The 17,291-nt window shown below is 39.3% G+C and overlaps 1 protein-coding gene across 6 annotated transcripts in view; it reads left to right on the top strand.

The window, feature by feature from the left end:
• The window catches only part of POC1B (POC1 centriolar protein B), a 72,443-nt gene that overhangs the window by 22,213 nt on the left and 32,939 nt on the right, over window positions 1-17,291 (top strand). For all 6 annotated transcript variants that reach the window (XR_014027013.1, XR_014027014.1, XR_014027015.1 and 3 more), the window contains exons 4-7: window positions 6,412-6,583; window positions 8,186-8,365; window positions 11,101-11,208; window positions 14,812-14,927. Coding sequence is in view for 3 of the 6 variants with exons in the window: in XM_081331980.1 (XP_081188106.1) it covers window positions 6,412-6,583; window positions 8,186-8,365; window positions 11,101-11,208; window positions 14,812-14,927 (576 nt within the window). In the remaining 3 variants the exon portion in view is untranslated. The remainder of the gene's footprint in view (window positions 1-6,411; window positions 6,584-8,185; window positions 8,366-11,100; window positions 11,209-14,811; window positions 14,928-17,291) is intronic.

The following is a 17,291-nucleotide window of genomic DNA, read 5'->3' as shown; positions in this document are numbered from 1 at the left end:
CGGCCTGGTCTGATGGGTTTTGTTTTAATTATTATTTTAATGTAATTTATCTTCTGCATTTGGGCACTAGGGTTTAATTTGTTTTCAATTTCTGTATTTGGGCATTTTGATATTTATGTCCCTGTTCACCGCCCTGAGTCCTTCGGGAGAAGGGTGGTATACAAATCAAATCAAATCAATAAATAAATAAATAAATAGTCCTTATTTAATGACTCTAATTGGGACCAGAAGTTCCATCACTAAGCGAACAATCATTAGACAAAATATCACGTGACTACAGTGCTTAGCAATGGCAGTTATACCGGTAGTAGTCCTAGTTGCAGTCATTAAGTAAAGACCTCATGCTTCTCCTCTGTCACACATGCCTCCACTCCCCCACCTTTAATTATTTCCGTTTTTTTGGCCATCCTGTACTCATAGCCTAACCCTGCAACTCCCATGAGGGCCCCAGTCACTTTTGCTATCTTCTTCCCTTTGCTATCAATAAAGTGTCCCCAGCAGAGGCAGCTTCTGGCCCTTTGTGAGACCCTATAACTAATAACTAAATATATCAAGTATAGTAAAATAATAACAAAATCAATAGCATTATAAATAATGGAAGTGTCAACGCTGCTAACATTGAATGTTCTTGCTTGACAAGAGATGAAGAAGCAGCTATTTGATATGTTAAACTTATGTATTGCTTTAAGAGATAGGGTTAAGGCTGGGAGGAGGGAGGAGGAAGATTGTGCCTCAAGGCCATATGGAATTAAAGAAGATAAGAACTTGGCAGGTTGTCTAATGGAAGGGAAACTGATTCTTTAAATTAATTGGAGAATATGATTAATGACAAAATTAGAAAGGTGGAGAATTGTGTTTTAATATATTGTGCAAGGGGCCGGAGATTTCAGATTCCAGCTTCCTTCGAGCAAGCATTTGCCAGTATATTCAGGCTAAATAAAGGACTTTTAAGGTAAACAATGCCTCAGAGTCACTTGAAAAGCCCATACGTCGGAAACTTAACATCAAGCTGGAATCTTCCTACTTTTTAAACTAATTAGGGAGTCCCGACCTCCCATCTCTGTCTCCAAGTTTGGGAGGAAGTCTGGCAAAGAGTTGGGGAAGATCCCATCATGGAGGAAGAAAAATTGCCTGAAGACAGCTCCCTGGCATCAGCAGCCACCCCAGCGGGGGAAGGGCCAGTGAAGAAGCTGGCAGGGAAAGAGTTTCAGCAATCCTCCCAGCTGGGAGCTAGACCCAAACAGCCAGGAGAATTGGTCTGGTTGTCAGGGTGGATTAAGCCCAGTGGAGACTCCAGGCGCCTCGAAGCAGCCTTGCCATCCCCAAGGGCTTCAAAGGCAGAGGAGGTGGAATGACAACAAAGAGAAATCCTGCACATCGTATTCCCCAGACCGGTGGGGAGTGGCCAGGCCAGCTGAGATTGAATACTCGGGTGAGTGGAAATATCCGTCTGCAGCCCAAAGCCAATCGATTGACAATTTAGCAGAGAGGTTTGAAGAACTAGAAGTGAGAAGCCCAGAACAGTTCCTGCCAAAAGAGGCCCCCAGCCCCCTTTTCGCAGAGCTAATGGACCTCCAACTCCTGGAGTTCCCTGTTAGGGCCTCCAGTCCCACAGAAGAAGAGGAACTAGGGCCCCTCAGCAGTGGGGAGTGTGGCAGCCCCCACAGAAGGAGGGGCAGTAACCTCTGAGCCTAAATCAGTTGAGCCTTGCAGCAGATTGGGGTGTTGCAGAAGCCTGGAAAGCAACAGCTAATTGGGGGACAACAATCCCAAGGAGACTGGTCACCACCCCTGAGTGCCAAGCAACCACTGAGGGGCCCGCAAGTGAGGGAGGCACCACAGCATTTGAGACTAACACGTCTCTTAGTAGATCAACAGCAGAGGGCGCCACTATTCCCTGCAGCCAAAATCCAGAGTAGACAACAGCAACCCCCATCTGTCCAACAACCATTGAGGGGCCTACAACAGCAGGTGGTGCCACAATGTCCCACCAACCAACAGCACCCTCCCCTCAGACAACCACAGCAGGGGAGGCAGTAGCAGGGTCCAAACATGCAGCCCCTGGGTCTACAGCAGCACCAATGGGGTAGACAGCATCTGGGTGTCCAATAGTAGCAGTGGGGCCCCTGGCAGTCGTTGAATCAATAACCAGGAGGGGGCCAGCAGCAACTGGGGGCAGAGCAACAGCAGTGGGGGGCCCAGCAACCATTGAACCAACAACCAGGGTGGGGCCAGCAGCAATGGGGACCCCAGCAGCCATTGAACCAACAACCAGGGTGGGGCCAGCAGCAATGGGGTGCCCAGCAAGCAATGATGAGCCCACCCTTCAGAGCAACCTTCAGTGGGGTCCCAGAGAAACTGATTTTCTTCCTCAACCAAGTTCGCTCTCATTTGAATCGCTGGGGTCATCTCTATCCAGACCAGGGTGCGATGGTCGATGTGATTGCGTCTAGTCTAGAGGGAGAAGCATCCGAATGGTTGAACAATTTATATAACGAGCAGGCCCCTGAATTGGAGGACCCCCACCTTTTCCTCCTCCAGCTGGGAAAGATTTGAGGACGCATCCATTGCCCTCAAAGCGGAAGAACAAATCCATAAGATGAAGCAAGCTGGCCGGCCTGCCCTAGAGTACGTGCGGGAGTTTTGAAAGATGGCAGGTCGGATAGAGAGATGGCCTGAGCAATCAATAATTCATCTTTTTAGAGAAGGGTTAGATGACCACCTTTCTCAGGCATGTATCTACCGAGCTGTGCCCGATTAGCTGCATGAATGGTACCAGGCAGTGGTGAAATTAGATGTTCAGCTCACCCACTATAAAAAGCCTCTCCTACCTGAAGCTGTGCCAAAGCCAGAACCCAGATGGCTACCACCCTCCTCAAGAAAACCCCAACGACTGCTACTGCCGAAAGACCTAGACCACCTACAGGTCTGCCAATCAAGTGCTTTCGATGTGGACAGTGGGGACATCGAGCATCGAACTGCCCAGTTCCTTACCCGCAACAGCAGAGTATACTAGAACCAACAACGAGGAAGAGACCCGCACAGCAGCCACCGAGAGAAAACTCCCCAGACTTTTGGGGAAAAATTCACCCGGTGTTCCATTGTAGCTTACTGAAACCTTTTCGAGCCTCCACTTTAAGATCTCCCCCTAAAAAAGCACCTGGACCCCTTGTAGTAGCAGGTCAGACCCATTATGAAGTGAAACGTATTCTTGACTCTAGAATCTTTAAGGGAAAATTGCAGTACCTAGTACAATGGAAGGGATACCCATTGTCTGAAGCCATTTGGGTGAAATCTAGTGATGTGAAAGCTGACAGACTTTTTCAAAAGGTTTTATGAGAAACACCCCAACAAACCAAAAGGCAGTTCCTAAGTTGTGTTTTGTTTACATTACAGGATCTGTCCTTTTTGTAAGGGGGGCCAGATGTCAACGCTGCTAACATCAAATGTTCTTGCTTGACGAGATGAAGAAGCTATTTGATATGTTAAACTTGTGTATTGCTTTAAGAGATAGGGTTAAGGCTGGGAGAAGGGAGGAGGAAGATTGTGCCTCAAGGCCATATGAAATTAAAGAAGATAAGAACTTGGCAGGTTGTCTAATAGAAGGGAAACTGATTCTTTAAATTAATTGGAGAATATGATTAATGACAAAATTAGAAAGGTGGAGAATTGTGTTTAATATATTGTGCAAGGGGGCGGAGATTTCAGATTCCAGCTTCCTTCGAGCAAGCATTTGCCGGTGTATTAGGCTAAATAAAGGACCTTTAAGGTAAACAATGCCTCAGAGTCACTTGAAAAGCCCATACGTTGGAAACTTGACAGGAAGGACTTTTTGCCCTATAAATAATGTGGGATGTTTCTGGGCAAGATCGTTTGAGAATCTAGTAGTTTCAAGGTAGACAATCAGTTCTCAATCTGGAAATAGGTAGACCAAGTGGAAAAATGGTTTTTTAAAAAATATATTCTATTAATTTTTTTTACATAATCACTTTAATATTTGGTAAAGATTGTGTTGTCTGGGTTTATATTTAAAAAACAATAATTAGTTTCTGTAATTCTATAGTCCACATAATAGCTTTGCTTGATATTCTCTTCTTCCAAAAATGTTCTCTTTTGCCAACCTTGAATTAATACAATCATTATTTGGATAAATAACAATTAAACATAGACATTTTTCTAATATTTCTGCAAATAATAACCACATTGATATAAAGCTTCTTTTCTAACTGATCATCTTGATTACCTTATCATAGATCCTGTTTAAAATTCTTATTTAAATTTGTTTTCTCCACAATATTCAAAACATTCTTACTGGTTAAGATTTTCATTACACTTAAATATTTAAGTTTTTTTCCCTCATACAGGTCATCCCAACACTTTTACATTTCTCATATCTAAAAAAAAAGGAAAAAAGAAAAAGAAATAAGATGGTATACTACTTAAAATACATATCCCTCTTAGACTAATGTACATTTATATCCAGAATTTTTCTCTTATTTTTAACCATATTCAAGCATATGTTTAATCTTTAAGTGTTCTATTTAATAAATCCAATTATCTAATCTTTTAGATCTAATCAAAACATTTCTATCCATTCAAAGTTTTCTCAAAATTAATTTCTAAAACATTGCCTTTATATAAACCATCCCAACATTTTTATATATCTCATGTCAAAAAACAAAACACAAAGGAAAAAAGAAAGAAAAAATATTGTATTACTTGGGCTCATCCCTCTTCATTTATATCCGAAATCTTTCTATTTCTTTAACCATATTCAAACATATTTAATTTTCAAATATTCCCTCTGATAGATCCCATCATCTAATTTCTTGATTCTCACTTTATCCTTTTTTTTTTGCCAGACATCTTTCCTGATCAATATGTTTCTCTGAATCAAAGAGTCTTCCTGTAGTCTTGTGGATGTTGTTGTAGGTACAAAAGGCAAATCAGGTGAGATGTTTTTATAGGAAGGTTTTGCCCCTTCATATTCATTGGAAATTTTTTCCTTTCTTTCTCTCTTAATTTCTCTTATCATTTTTTGTCTCTTAAGTTCTCGTAGTTCTCCTGGCAGCTCTCTAATCCATTTTGACAAATCTTTTTTCTTGTCCTCAGACTTATTTTGTGATCTTAGAGTATAAGTTATCTTTTCCATGTCCATTATTTCCTGTAAGTTTTTTCCCACCTGGGTTGAGTCATACTTCCTTCTGTTGTTAGGTTCCATCTTTAAATCTCCTCTGGTTCATCAGTTGTCCGTTTTATCTGCTCACTCTCTATTTTTCTGAGAGTTTTTTTGTTGTAAAGTTAAATAGGAGATATATTCATTTATATTTTCAAAGTTATTTTTAATTTCCTCATGGTTTGAGATCAGTGATGTTTGAATTAGTTGCAACATAGCATACATCTTCTGGAAAATATTTGTTTTTTCTTGGTATGTTCTTTCTACAGATCTCTGGTTTTCCATGATAGTCAAAAATCAGGGTTTTCCTTTCTCTGCAGACAGCTTTAAAGTCACAGTTGAATATTTGTAATCCAGAAAAGTCAATTTTTTCTTCTTCTAAAGTTTATAATTCTTGCTTTGAAGGTAGCCCAAGATGTTTTCTTTTTTTGTCACAGCTGTTCTCTTTATTAAGACATTGATGGTCACTAAAAACAAGTTATCTTTTCCTGGGCTTTGCCAGTTCCTGTATTAAAGCAACTATTATATTTTCATCCACCACTAGTTATGAGCACTAATTTGTTTTTCAGTTTTCAAAATAAACAATTGTTTTCTTCTATTTTCATGATTTAAAAAAGAAATCTTAACACATTCCACCAATTTCAAATTTATCCAGATTTAGGCCTTATATTCATTTCATTTCAGTATATTTCTGTCCCCACTCAAAGGTTTAATTCGCCGCTTCCATCTGTAGGAGGGTGGGGCAAAGATCCCCCTCTTTCTCACTTTCAGAGGCTTTTGGGGGGGGGTTTCCCCAAGGAAATCAATAATCAAGTAGAAGAGAGAAAATCACTGTTCTTACCCAGTTCCAAGCATATTGTTTACAGTCAGCTTAAAATAGTGCTTTGGAGCTTTGGCTGCTTGTAGTTTGGGCTAGACTCTGAAGTTAAGCTAGCCTTTCTCTTGCTGGTTTCTGGAAAGCTTTTCCCAAACCGATCAGATTGACCGCCATCTCTCCGCACTCAGCAGGACTTCCCTCCTTCTTTATCGCCTCTACGGGGTGACGTAGGGTCACCCTGTAGGGTCCCCTTACAGGCAGAAATTGTCCGTAGGGTGTGGACCCTGCAATCCCTCAGCTGCTGTGCTACTGTGCAAAACCGGAAGCAGAAAAATAATAATTGATGTGCTGATACCTATGTCGGAGTTCTACATCAACTTATTTTTTGTTTTAAAGCTTTATAATTCCTTCTTTGTAGCCACCTCTTCTCTGGATAGATTTCTCATGATGTGGAATTTGAGGCCAAATTCAAAAGCTTTCAGATTTGTGGGTCATTTAGAAGCTGTAACTAGTGTACAGTTTTCACCAGATGGATACCTGTTGGCATCTGCTTCTGAAGACCGAACCGCCAGACTATGGATTCCTTGCATGTAAGTGGCATTGGTTCCATTTATTTTGTTTCAGTTATACTTATTTTACATAAAAGTGACTTAGCCAATTTCTCTAGTACAGGGGTGTCAAACTCACATTTCATTGAGGGCCGCGCCAGCATTGCGGTTGCCCTCAAGGGGCCGGGTGGGTATGGCCAGGGTGGGCGTGGCCTACTGGGTGGGCGTGGCTAGAGTGAGTATGGCCTACTGGGTGGGCATGGCCAGCTCTACATCGTTCGCATCAAGGGTGCCTATGGGGGCCTGAGCAGGAGTGGGACAGATCTGAGGGTCTCTGGCAGAAAGAGGGTCTCTGGGCCAGGGCCAAGGCAGTGGGGGCCGTTCCCTCACTGTTTCCAGGATGGTTCGCGGGCCACATGAAACCACTTCGTGGGCCGGATCCGGCCCCCGGGCCTTGTGTTTGACATGTCTGCTCTAGTAGGAAAGCTAAATTAGCTAAAAGCTAATTTAAAGAAGAAACTTCTAAAGTGATTCTGGAAAATATCTTCTTTAGCTATCTATTTTATATAAATTTTTAGATCAAGAAGTGATAAAATATCCTCTGTTAACCCCATGTCAAAATGTATGAGGCTTTGGTGCAGGGGAACTTATTTAGTATTTGTGGGAGGGTGAGGATTTTAAGATGATAAGATGATGATGAGATAAGATGATGAAATTCCCATGGCCCAGGCTTGTATTGTTTGAAATTTTGAGGTCATTTTTTCCAATATAGTCAATGCTTGTGATATATGTTTTTAAAAAAATATTTGCATGCCTCAAAATTGCAGAAATCCATATTACCAAAGTTTGGCAGCATATTTGGAAAGGAATCTCTAAAAATTGTAAAGAAATTATTAAGGGTCACAAATTGTACACTTTGGAATAACAAATAAGTACTTTAACCTTTGTTAAAACAGTGGAAATAAAGGTAGTCTTCACTTAATGACCAAAATTACAAAGAACTTTTAAAAAGCCACTTAAGACCCGTCTTTAAAGTTAAGGCTGCCATACTTTCCCTACCCCGTGGTCATATGATATCATTTTCAGTGCTTGGCAACTGGCTCACGTATTTACAACGAATTGCAATGTCTTGCAGTCACATGACTGATTTGTAATGATTTTTGCTGTTCTCTTGGAGAAAATGACAAAAAACACCTATTAGATATGCTGGAGTTGCTTAACAATCACATGATTCACTTAGTGACTACACTGACTAATTCTAGAACCATTGTAAAAATGGTCATAAAATGTAATCCAGTCATGTGGTGCCTCAATGTAAAACAGCAGTGACTTATAACTGAAATTCCATGCCCTATTGTGTTTGTATGTTCACAACTACCTGTATGTTTTTAGCAACAGCATTTTGTTAGGCCATGACTAAGCTTATTCTCATCTTAAAACAATTAATACAGTACTAATATTATTAATTATATTATCTGTAAAAGAATTCTATGATTGTTCACAGAAACATACTGTATCAGACATGAAATAAAGGTCTTTTGGGAATGCATCGCTTTAAACAAGATAGATTGAGACTGGAATCTGTATTATTTTAAAATCTTATGATTAGTTTCTGCTAAAACATTTTTTTAAATTTCTTTGTAGCCATGGTGAATCCACCTCATTAAAGGGCCATACTGCCCCCGTCCGCAGTGTGAACTTCTCAAATGATAGTCAGTTTCTAGTCACTGCATCTAATGACAAGTCAGTGAAAGTGTGGAGCATTTGCAGCCAACATCTTTTGTTTTCTTTATGCCAGCATACACACTGGGTGCGTTGTGCGAAGTAAGTTTTTATTTAATAATAATAAACCTTTATTGTCAAAGTACAACATGTGTACATTGAGATTAGCTGAGCCTCCCCCCATGCTCTCTCCCCCCAACACACAGTGACAACAAACCCTCCATCCTACCACACCATGTGAACCAACTACACCACACACCGGCCTCCCAAGTCAATTCTGCATAAGATTATGTCCCATTTAAAAGCCTAACAGCCCACAGATAAAAGCTATTTTTCAGCCTGTTGGTACGGCTGGCTATATTCCTATATCTCCTACCGGATGGTAGGAGAGTAAAGAGATACCGTCCAGGGTGTGAGTCATCCCTGAGAATCTTTCTCACTCTTCCAAGGCAACGAGCCCTGGCGATGTCATCCAGTGGTGTCAGGGAACAGCCCACAATGTCTTGTGCTGTGCTCACTACCCTCTGTAATACTTTCCTGTCTGCGGCTGTCAGACCAGCATACCAAACCACAATACCATACGAGAGGACGCTCTCTATAGTAGACCGGTAAAAGAGGATCATTAGCTGTTGTTCTACCCTGTTCTTCCGTAAGACCCTAAGAAAGTGAAGTCTCTGTTGGCCCTTTCTAGCCACCTGGGTTGTGTTAACTTTCCAGGTCAGATCTTCACAGAGGTAGACTCCCAGAAATTTAAAGGAGGAAACTCTCTCTACACAGTCCTCCCCGATGTAAAGTGGGGCAGGTTCCTCCTTTTTTCTCCGGAAGTCTAACACCATCTCTTTCGTCTTGCCGATGTTTTAAGTGCAAGTTGTTGTTACTACACCATATGGATAGTTTTTGTACCTCCGCCCTATATGCTGTCTCATCCCCACCTGTAATAAGACCCACCACAGTTGTATCATCTGCGAACTTGATTATCGCAGTGGATGGGTCAGATGATACACAATCATAAGTGTATAAAGAGTACAGGTAGGGGCTAAGCACACAGCCCTGTGGCGTGCTTGTGCAAAGCTTCAGGGGGGTACACAAAGCAGACCCGACCCTCACTGTTTGTAACCGATCCCTAAGAAAGTCTTGAATCCAATCGCAGATGGCGGGGGAGAATTTCAAGTCAGTCAGCTTCTCAATGAGAATGCTCGGCAAAATGGTGTTGAAAGCCGAGCTGTAGTCAACAAAAAGCATCCTGACATAACTTCCAGGCTTCTCGAGATGACTTGTTACAGAGTGTAAAGCAGTAGCTATGGCATCGTCTGTCGACCTATTTCCCCTGTAAGCAAATTGATGTTTATCAAAGTCCAGTGGGAGGCATGTCCTAAGATGTTGGAGAACCAATCTTTTGAAGCATTTCATGACTACAGACGTTAATGCAATAGGTCTGTAGTCATTCAGGCACTCAACTGCAGTTTTCTTGGGGACTGGGACAATGGTAGCTGCTTTCAAGCACGATGGTACACATGCCATTTGCAAGGAGATGTTAAAAATCCTTGTCAGGACCCCTGCTAATTGATCGGCACAATTCCTGACCACTATCCCCAGCACCCCATCTGGGCCTGCGGCTTTGCTGGGATTCACAGCCTTCAATACAGCTCTCACTTGGTGTTCACACAGGGTGAGTGGCTGAGAGTCAGAAGGCCGGCCAGCAAAGGCTACGGGGTCTGGTCTTTTAACCTCGTAGCGGGCGAAGAAGATATTCAGCTCCGCAGCCAACGAGGCATGTTCGCCATGCTCCTCGTGCTGCCCTTATAGTTCATTCATTACCTTCCTAAAGATAATTGCTTTTCTCAATGACCTCAAAAAGTATAGTGAAGATATGGGTGCAGCATCCTTGCTGAAGCGTACCTAGATTGTACGTAGAAAGGGCTCTGTGGGAGATCCTGTAATCATTGCCCTGAATTCTAACATGGGGAAAAAATTGAATGCAAACAAACAAACAAGTAAGTATGGTCTTTTACTTGTCATATATTGAATATCTGAAGTTACCCCAAAATAAAACAGGTAATGTGAGCAAAAAGTGTATTTATTTATTTATTACATATACTGTATATGGCCACTCATATGGGTAACATAAAATCAAAAGCATTCTATAAAACAATTTAAAAAGATTAAAACAATAAAACAACGATAGAAACAAAATTACAAGAATGTGAATCACATATAATACAGTCAACATGCATACTCCCTGTTACCAGGGGATCCCCAGGTTCGTTAAAGTAAACACATTTTAGAATGCATTACAGTAGTCTAAATGGGAGGTGACTAGAGCAGGTGACTAGGAAGGTGACTATGACAACTCACCACAGTCAACTCACCATGGCCAACTAGCCACAGTACAAGAGTTACAGTAATATCGAAGAAATAGTGCAATAGAATCATTAAAGAAAGGATGCCAAAGGAGGGACAAAACAAAATGTGGATGACAAAAATTAAAATATATTTTTAAATTAATTTAAATAATTAAATTGAATTGTTGAATTATCCTGCAGTGAGTTGTCCCGTGGCCAGTTGGCGATGGTGAATTGTCCCGCAACGAGGTGAATTGGCCAAGGTGAGTTGGCTGTGGCAATTTGTCCCATTCCACTAGAGCATGTCCTTATGAGCTGTACTTATGAGCTCTAGCTATTTTCAGCATAGCCATAAATGGTAGTTGGATTAAGTAGTTCAGTGTCAATTCCTAAATGCTTGTATACTGTATTATCACCAATTTTACAACTGAAGATCATTTAAATATTATTTCTAAATATGCAGTTCTTTTCCCCTCTCTCTCTTTTTCTTTCTAGATATTCACCAGATGGAAGATTAGTAGTGTCTTGCAGTGAAGATAAAACTGTTAAAATCTGGGATATAAGAAACAAGATATGTATTAATAATATAATAGATTATGATGGGTAAGTTATATTTATTTAAAAACAAAGGGAAATATGTTATTGATAATTATAGTTATATCAGCAGGTAGTGGTTATGACTCACAAAAACTAAACTGCTGGTTCCTTTTATTTTGATTGTGCTACCTTGTTACTCCATTTCTCCAATTTGTGACCGGGACTTCCTGTAAACATCACACAACAGCAATTCCTTTTTGTTTAACAAACATCCCAGCTATTTTTTCATTTCTTAATATTTTGATAGATAACAATTGAATATAAATATTTTTCTAGTATTTAACAACAACATCATCCAGGAGGGTCATTTTCCCCCCCTAAAGTTTATTCTTCTTGCCTTGTAGATAGTCCAAAATGTTTTCTTTTTGTTTCAGCTGTTCTCTGTTTAGTTAAGACATTGAAGGTCACAAAAACAAGCTATCTTTTACTGGGCTTTCTGTCAGTGCCTGTACTAAAGCACCTACAGTTATATATTTTCATCCACCACTAGATGTCAGCACCAGTTCATTTAAGTCTTATATTCATTTCCTTTCAATATATTTCTGTCCCCCGTAAAAGTTTAAGTCGCCTTTTCCTTCTGTGGGTGGGTGGGGCAAGAATCCCCCTCCTTCTCACTTTCAGAGGATTTTGTTTTTTTTTCTTTTTCCAGGAAATCAAATATTAAGTAGAAAAGAGAAAATCAATTTTCTTACCCAGTTCTGAACACATTGTTTACGATCAAGCTTAAATTAGTGCTTTTTGGCTTTGGCTGCTGTAACTTGGGCTAGACTCTGAAGTAAAGCTAGCCTTTCTTCGTGCTGCTTTCTGGAGGGCTTTCCCCAAACGGGCTTTCTCCACGGTTGGCGGGGCTTTCCTCCTTTTTTGTCACCTCTCTGGGGCGACTTTAGGCCCATTTAGGATTCCCAAACACAAAAGAATCGGCCATAGGGTGCGGAGCCCCACGATCCCTCGGCTGTGTGCACTACTGTGCAAAACCAGAAGCTCCAAACATCCTGGCTACTTTTGAATTCACTGTATTCTTTAATAAGAAGATTATTTAGTGGTGGACAAGACAAGGTCACCTCAATTCCTTCTGCTTTCTCCTGCCCATTCAGTGGCTTGAGATTGGAAGTACATTAAAATAGAACATTTTTCCATACTTTTGAATATTATTGTCTAAGGTATTTTTAATTATGTGTGTATGTATGTATGTATGTATGTATGCATGCATGTATGTATGCATGCATGTATATATATATATATATATATATATATATATATATATATATATGTATATATATATATATATATATATATATATATATATGTTTAAACCTATTAGTGTTGGTCTTAAAAGTGTATGTGGAGCTATCTTGTTAAATGCTCTGCTCGCTACAATGTTGGAATCCTACTTTAGATATAAGGAAACAGCAAAAAATGCAATGGCCGTATTCTCTTTCAGACTGGCTCAGGTTTTCTTCCTTGGTTATGGCTGATAGAACATCTAATGCTCCATTATGTTCAGTCCTGAGTTGAAATTGTTCTGGAGCATACATATGCACACATAATATAGTTTGCAAATTTGCAGATAACACCAAGGGGAATTGCCAACACTTTGGAAGATCAACTCAAAATTCAGAAAGATGATACCATTCTATACTGCACTAGTGTGGCCACACATGGAGTACTGCACCCAGTTCTGGTCACAATATAAAAAAGATGCTGAGACCCTAGAAACATTATAGAAAAGAACAACAAAGATGATAAGGGGTCTGTAGGTCAAATTGTATGATGAACAGCTAAGGGAACTAGGTATGTTTAGTTTAACACAGAGAAAGCTTGAGGTAACATGATAGCTGTCGTCCAATACTTAAAGGGCTGTCACAGGGAAGAGAGGGTTGATTTATTTTCCATAGAACTGAGGGCAGGACAAGAAGCAATACGTAGATGCTTGATAGAGGGAGATTCATCCTGGAATTAAGGAGAATATTCCTAATAATTAATCAATGAAACAGCTTGTCCCAAAAGTGCATTTTCAAGAAGCAACTGGACTTAATTGTTTTTCTTTGAAGACGTTTTGCTTCTCATCCAAAAAGCTTCTAAATCTCTTAGATGGTGGGAAATGGAAGGATTTATATTCCTTGCTGACAGCTGGTCATTTGCATTATTTTAAAGAGTCATGGATGCCACTTGGATGTTTGTGTCCTCAGGGTCACAGACACGGTCACAAATTGGTGTGGAGCCTTCTTGGAACTGTTGAAAGAACTGTGTTGTGGAGCTGTGCTTTCTGCCCTGTGTCCCTTCACTGTTGATTCCTTCCATTCCCCACCATCTAGTCAGAGCTGAAAAAGCTTCTTGGATGAGAAGCGAAACATCTCCAAAGAAAAACAAAGTCTAATTGTCTCCTGAAAAAGGGACAACCATGACCTGGATGACTGAGAATCTCCACAGGCATTTAGCTATGTACTTTGAGATGAATACCCTTTGAATGGTACGGGAGTATGAACAGATTTTCGGAAAAATTGCAGACTAGAGGAATCATTTGCATTTCAGTTTGAGATGCAAACAACACAAACTCATCCTCAACAGCCTGTGCTGTGTTCAACAGTGAAAGGCTGCAGGGCAGAAAACATCCTGCAGAAAGCACAGCTCCACAACACAGTCCTTTCAGCAGTTCCAAGAAAGCTCCACACCCATTTGCACTACTCAGGTGACCCTGAGGACCCAGACAAACCTCCAAATGGCCTCAATGACTCTCTGAAAGAATGAAAACAATCAGCTATCTGCAAGGAATATAAATCCTTCCATTCCCCACCAGGTGGTCAGAGCTGAAGAAGCTTCTTGAAGGAGAAGTGAAACGTCTTTAAAGAAAAACAAGAAAGTCCAGTTCTCTCTTGAAAAGTATCTTTGGGACAACCATGACCTGGATGACTGTTAATTTCAATAGATAATGGAACAGCTTGCCTCCCAGGATTGTGGGTGCTCCATTGCTTCAGGTTTTCAAGAAAAAATGGACAACCATTTGTCCAGAATGGTATAGGGACTACTGCCTTGGGCAGAGGGTTGGACTAAAAGATGTCCAAAGACCCTTCCAGTCCTGTGATTCTGTTTTTCTGTTATTTCAGTTTTTAAAAAGTAGTAATTTTCATGAACATCTTTTCATGAATATGGCTTGCTTTATGTTGGCATTTAATGCTCAAGATAGCCTATAATATTTAGGAGGCTCTCGAGCAGCTTCTCATATCTTGAGTTCCTTTCTTAACCATTCTCCATTAAGGTTGGTAGGAATTGTAATTAGGTCCTAGAAGGACCTAAGCTTGAGAACATGTTCTAGCTACATTACTTCCATTTAGTAAATATCTACAAGTTGATAACATAAAAAGGAATATCTCTTTCGATACCCGATTGCTATCTTACAGGCAAGATGGAGAGAATTTGGCAAGGGAAATCCAAGTTGAGGTATTTAATAATAAATATATGAATATATCTCAGGATTATTTATTTTACACAAATGTTGGGAAAACAGGATGGGACTGCTTGTGTGGCAAAGATACCTTAACAATTCATTGAAATAAACAGATGACCTGATTCCTTCATAATAACTACCATTATTTTTAATTTTGTTTATAGTTTTGCAAACTACGTAGATTTTAATCCTGATGGTACATGTATAGTTTCTGCTGGTTCTGATCACACAGTGAAGTTTTGGGATATTCGAATAAACAAATTACTTCAGCGTTATAAAGGTAAATGTTTATGCAGCATAACGTGATTAGCCTCTCTTTGTGTTTTGTTTCAGTGCAGAACAAATACCCATATATGGAACTTGATAGTTAAAAATAAAATTTAGAAAATAGATATTCTATTTCTAAATACTTTACTTATAATTTTTTATCCCTGCTAAAATTACTGTTTTAAAATTCAATTCTTGCCCTGCTCACATTTTATACCAGCATACTTTAATAAAATAGGAATCTATTCCAAAGTGCATTTTTAGAAATACTGTGCAAATGCCAATAATATTTTGAAAGTAGTATATTCAATTACATTTATATATGTTCTGTAAGTATGTATAAATTAAAAGTATAGGTTATTGGTTCAAAGCTATGTAATGTACATTATACCTAACAGCATATGTTGTCTTTCAAACATTTTGAAGAAACTAGTTCATAAGGTAGCTTGGGCCACTTGACTAAAAATTCTTGGGAGTTGAAGTCCACAAGTCATAAAGGGGCCATAGTTCCCCATTTTTTCCTTAAATGCTTAAAGAATCATTTCCTTAAATGTGTCAAACTTGTGCATTAAGTTCTGCTGGGAAGTATTTTTCTGCTGATGGGTTTGATTCAGCGTCATGTCAAGGGGTAAAGTCTTAATAATAGGAACTCATATGAAACTCTCTCATGAAAAGAATTTAATTGTTCATAGAAAACAATGGAAGGCACACTTGTTCATATATTGATCAACAATTGGTTAATAATTATTCATTGTAAGTGTCAGGAGCCACTTCAACTAATCACCCAAGAAAGCAGAACTCTTGAAACAGGCATTGTCTCAAAAGGAAACTTTTATTAGGGACTAATGATAGCAGGGAATTTAAGGTGAGATCTGAAGAAAAGCCCGTGTGGATGATATAATTAAGCAAGCAATATGCCCCCTCCCACCAAAGTCATAATGTCCGTTTGAAATCCAGCCAATCCACAGGTAGCCTGGTGGACGGCTGACTGGCACGGTAGGCACGCATGTCAAGTTCTTCTCCAGCTTTCCTTTCCTTGTAACTGTCTCCTAGATAAGGAGACACATTCCATACTCAAAAGGAGGAGGCCAGACAAAGAAAGGAGAAAGTGAAAGTTAACACTATGAATCCCCCATGCACCCCCTCCCCCCAAAAAAGAATGCCAGGCCCCAAAAGGAGAATAAAGGTGAGAGCAGATGAGGAGTTTTGGGGTCTGACAGTAAGACTATACCTCAATTATGTATTATTTTGGTTTGCTATTTTTTAAAGACGTTTGTTTTAAGTGTTTGTATTTATTCTTGTGTGTTGTTGACTTCCTTGTAAACTGCTCTGAAAAACTGCTATACAGATGTGTATGGTTGTGGGTATAGATAAATCCTAAATTAAGAAGATAGTCTAAATACTTCTGTTTTTAATGGAAACAATTAGCTGGAACGTGTCCATCTAGTTTAGACCATTTAAAAATTTTAATAATTAGAATACTGTTGGTATACATTCTGTGATCAAAATCTACATACAATGGAAATTAATACATTGCTTCAATTGGGATAGAATTCCACATGAATGTTTATAGATACTCCATAGATATTATTTTAATTTGTCATTAATCCACATCCCAAATGAAATGTTCGTTCTCTGTACAGTTGTCATACAGTTTCCAGCTTAGGAAGAAAATAGGAATGTTAAAAATAGCTAACTAATATCAACACCATTGTATATTCTTTTATATTGTATGTTGTTTTCACAGTCTGAAATGCTATTTAGTCTGTGTATTGCTGATGATTGTTTTAGAAAATTTACAATTAAGGTATGGTATTTTGTAGATTTAAAGATTCAACTATACTATACCTCATAAAAACTGAATGGTAATGATTTTTAAGACCACATGATGGCAGTAGAATTATATATCTTTAATGAAATATTCATATTCTTTCTTGAAAAAAGAGGTAATGACTTAATAAAGCACTCAGTTTTTCATGTATTGTTTTTGGATTTGTTGGTTACAGACATTCCAAACATTAGTCTTGTAATTTCGGTATTGGAAGACTAATTCTCTAATTCTTCAGGTACAAACTTTCTTCTGCTCTCTCCAGGTCGTCTATTATAGTTGTGCATTTTGTATCTTCTTTTTTAGGAACTCCCACCCATTTTTAGCTTTTTTCCTGCCCTTTAGTTTCTTCTGCCATGGGATTCCTCTTATGCCCACTCTGAATGCATTAAAATCTTTTAAAAAAAAAATCCAATAACAGTATTAGACTAGATTAGTTTTAATGTTTAAAATGAAGAAATGTGTCATTATGTAATCACTTTCACCCAGTACTCCAGCTACTTTTACTTTTTGTGTAAATTACCCATTCTTTATTTAAAGGGGTTCAGT

The sequence above is a fragment of the Vipera berus genome (assembly GCF_964194415.1).
Source record: "Vipera berus genome assembly, chromosome: 6".
NCBI lineage: Eukaryota > Metazoa > Chordata > Lepidosauria > Squamata > Viperidae > Vipera > Vipera berus.
Note: the sequence above shows the minus strand (reverse complement) of the source record. Positions and strands in the feature narration are given on the sequence as shown.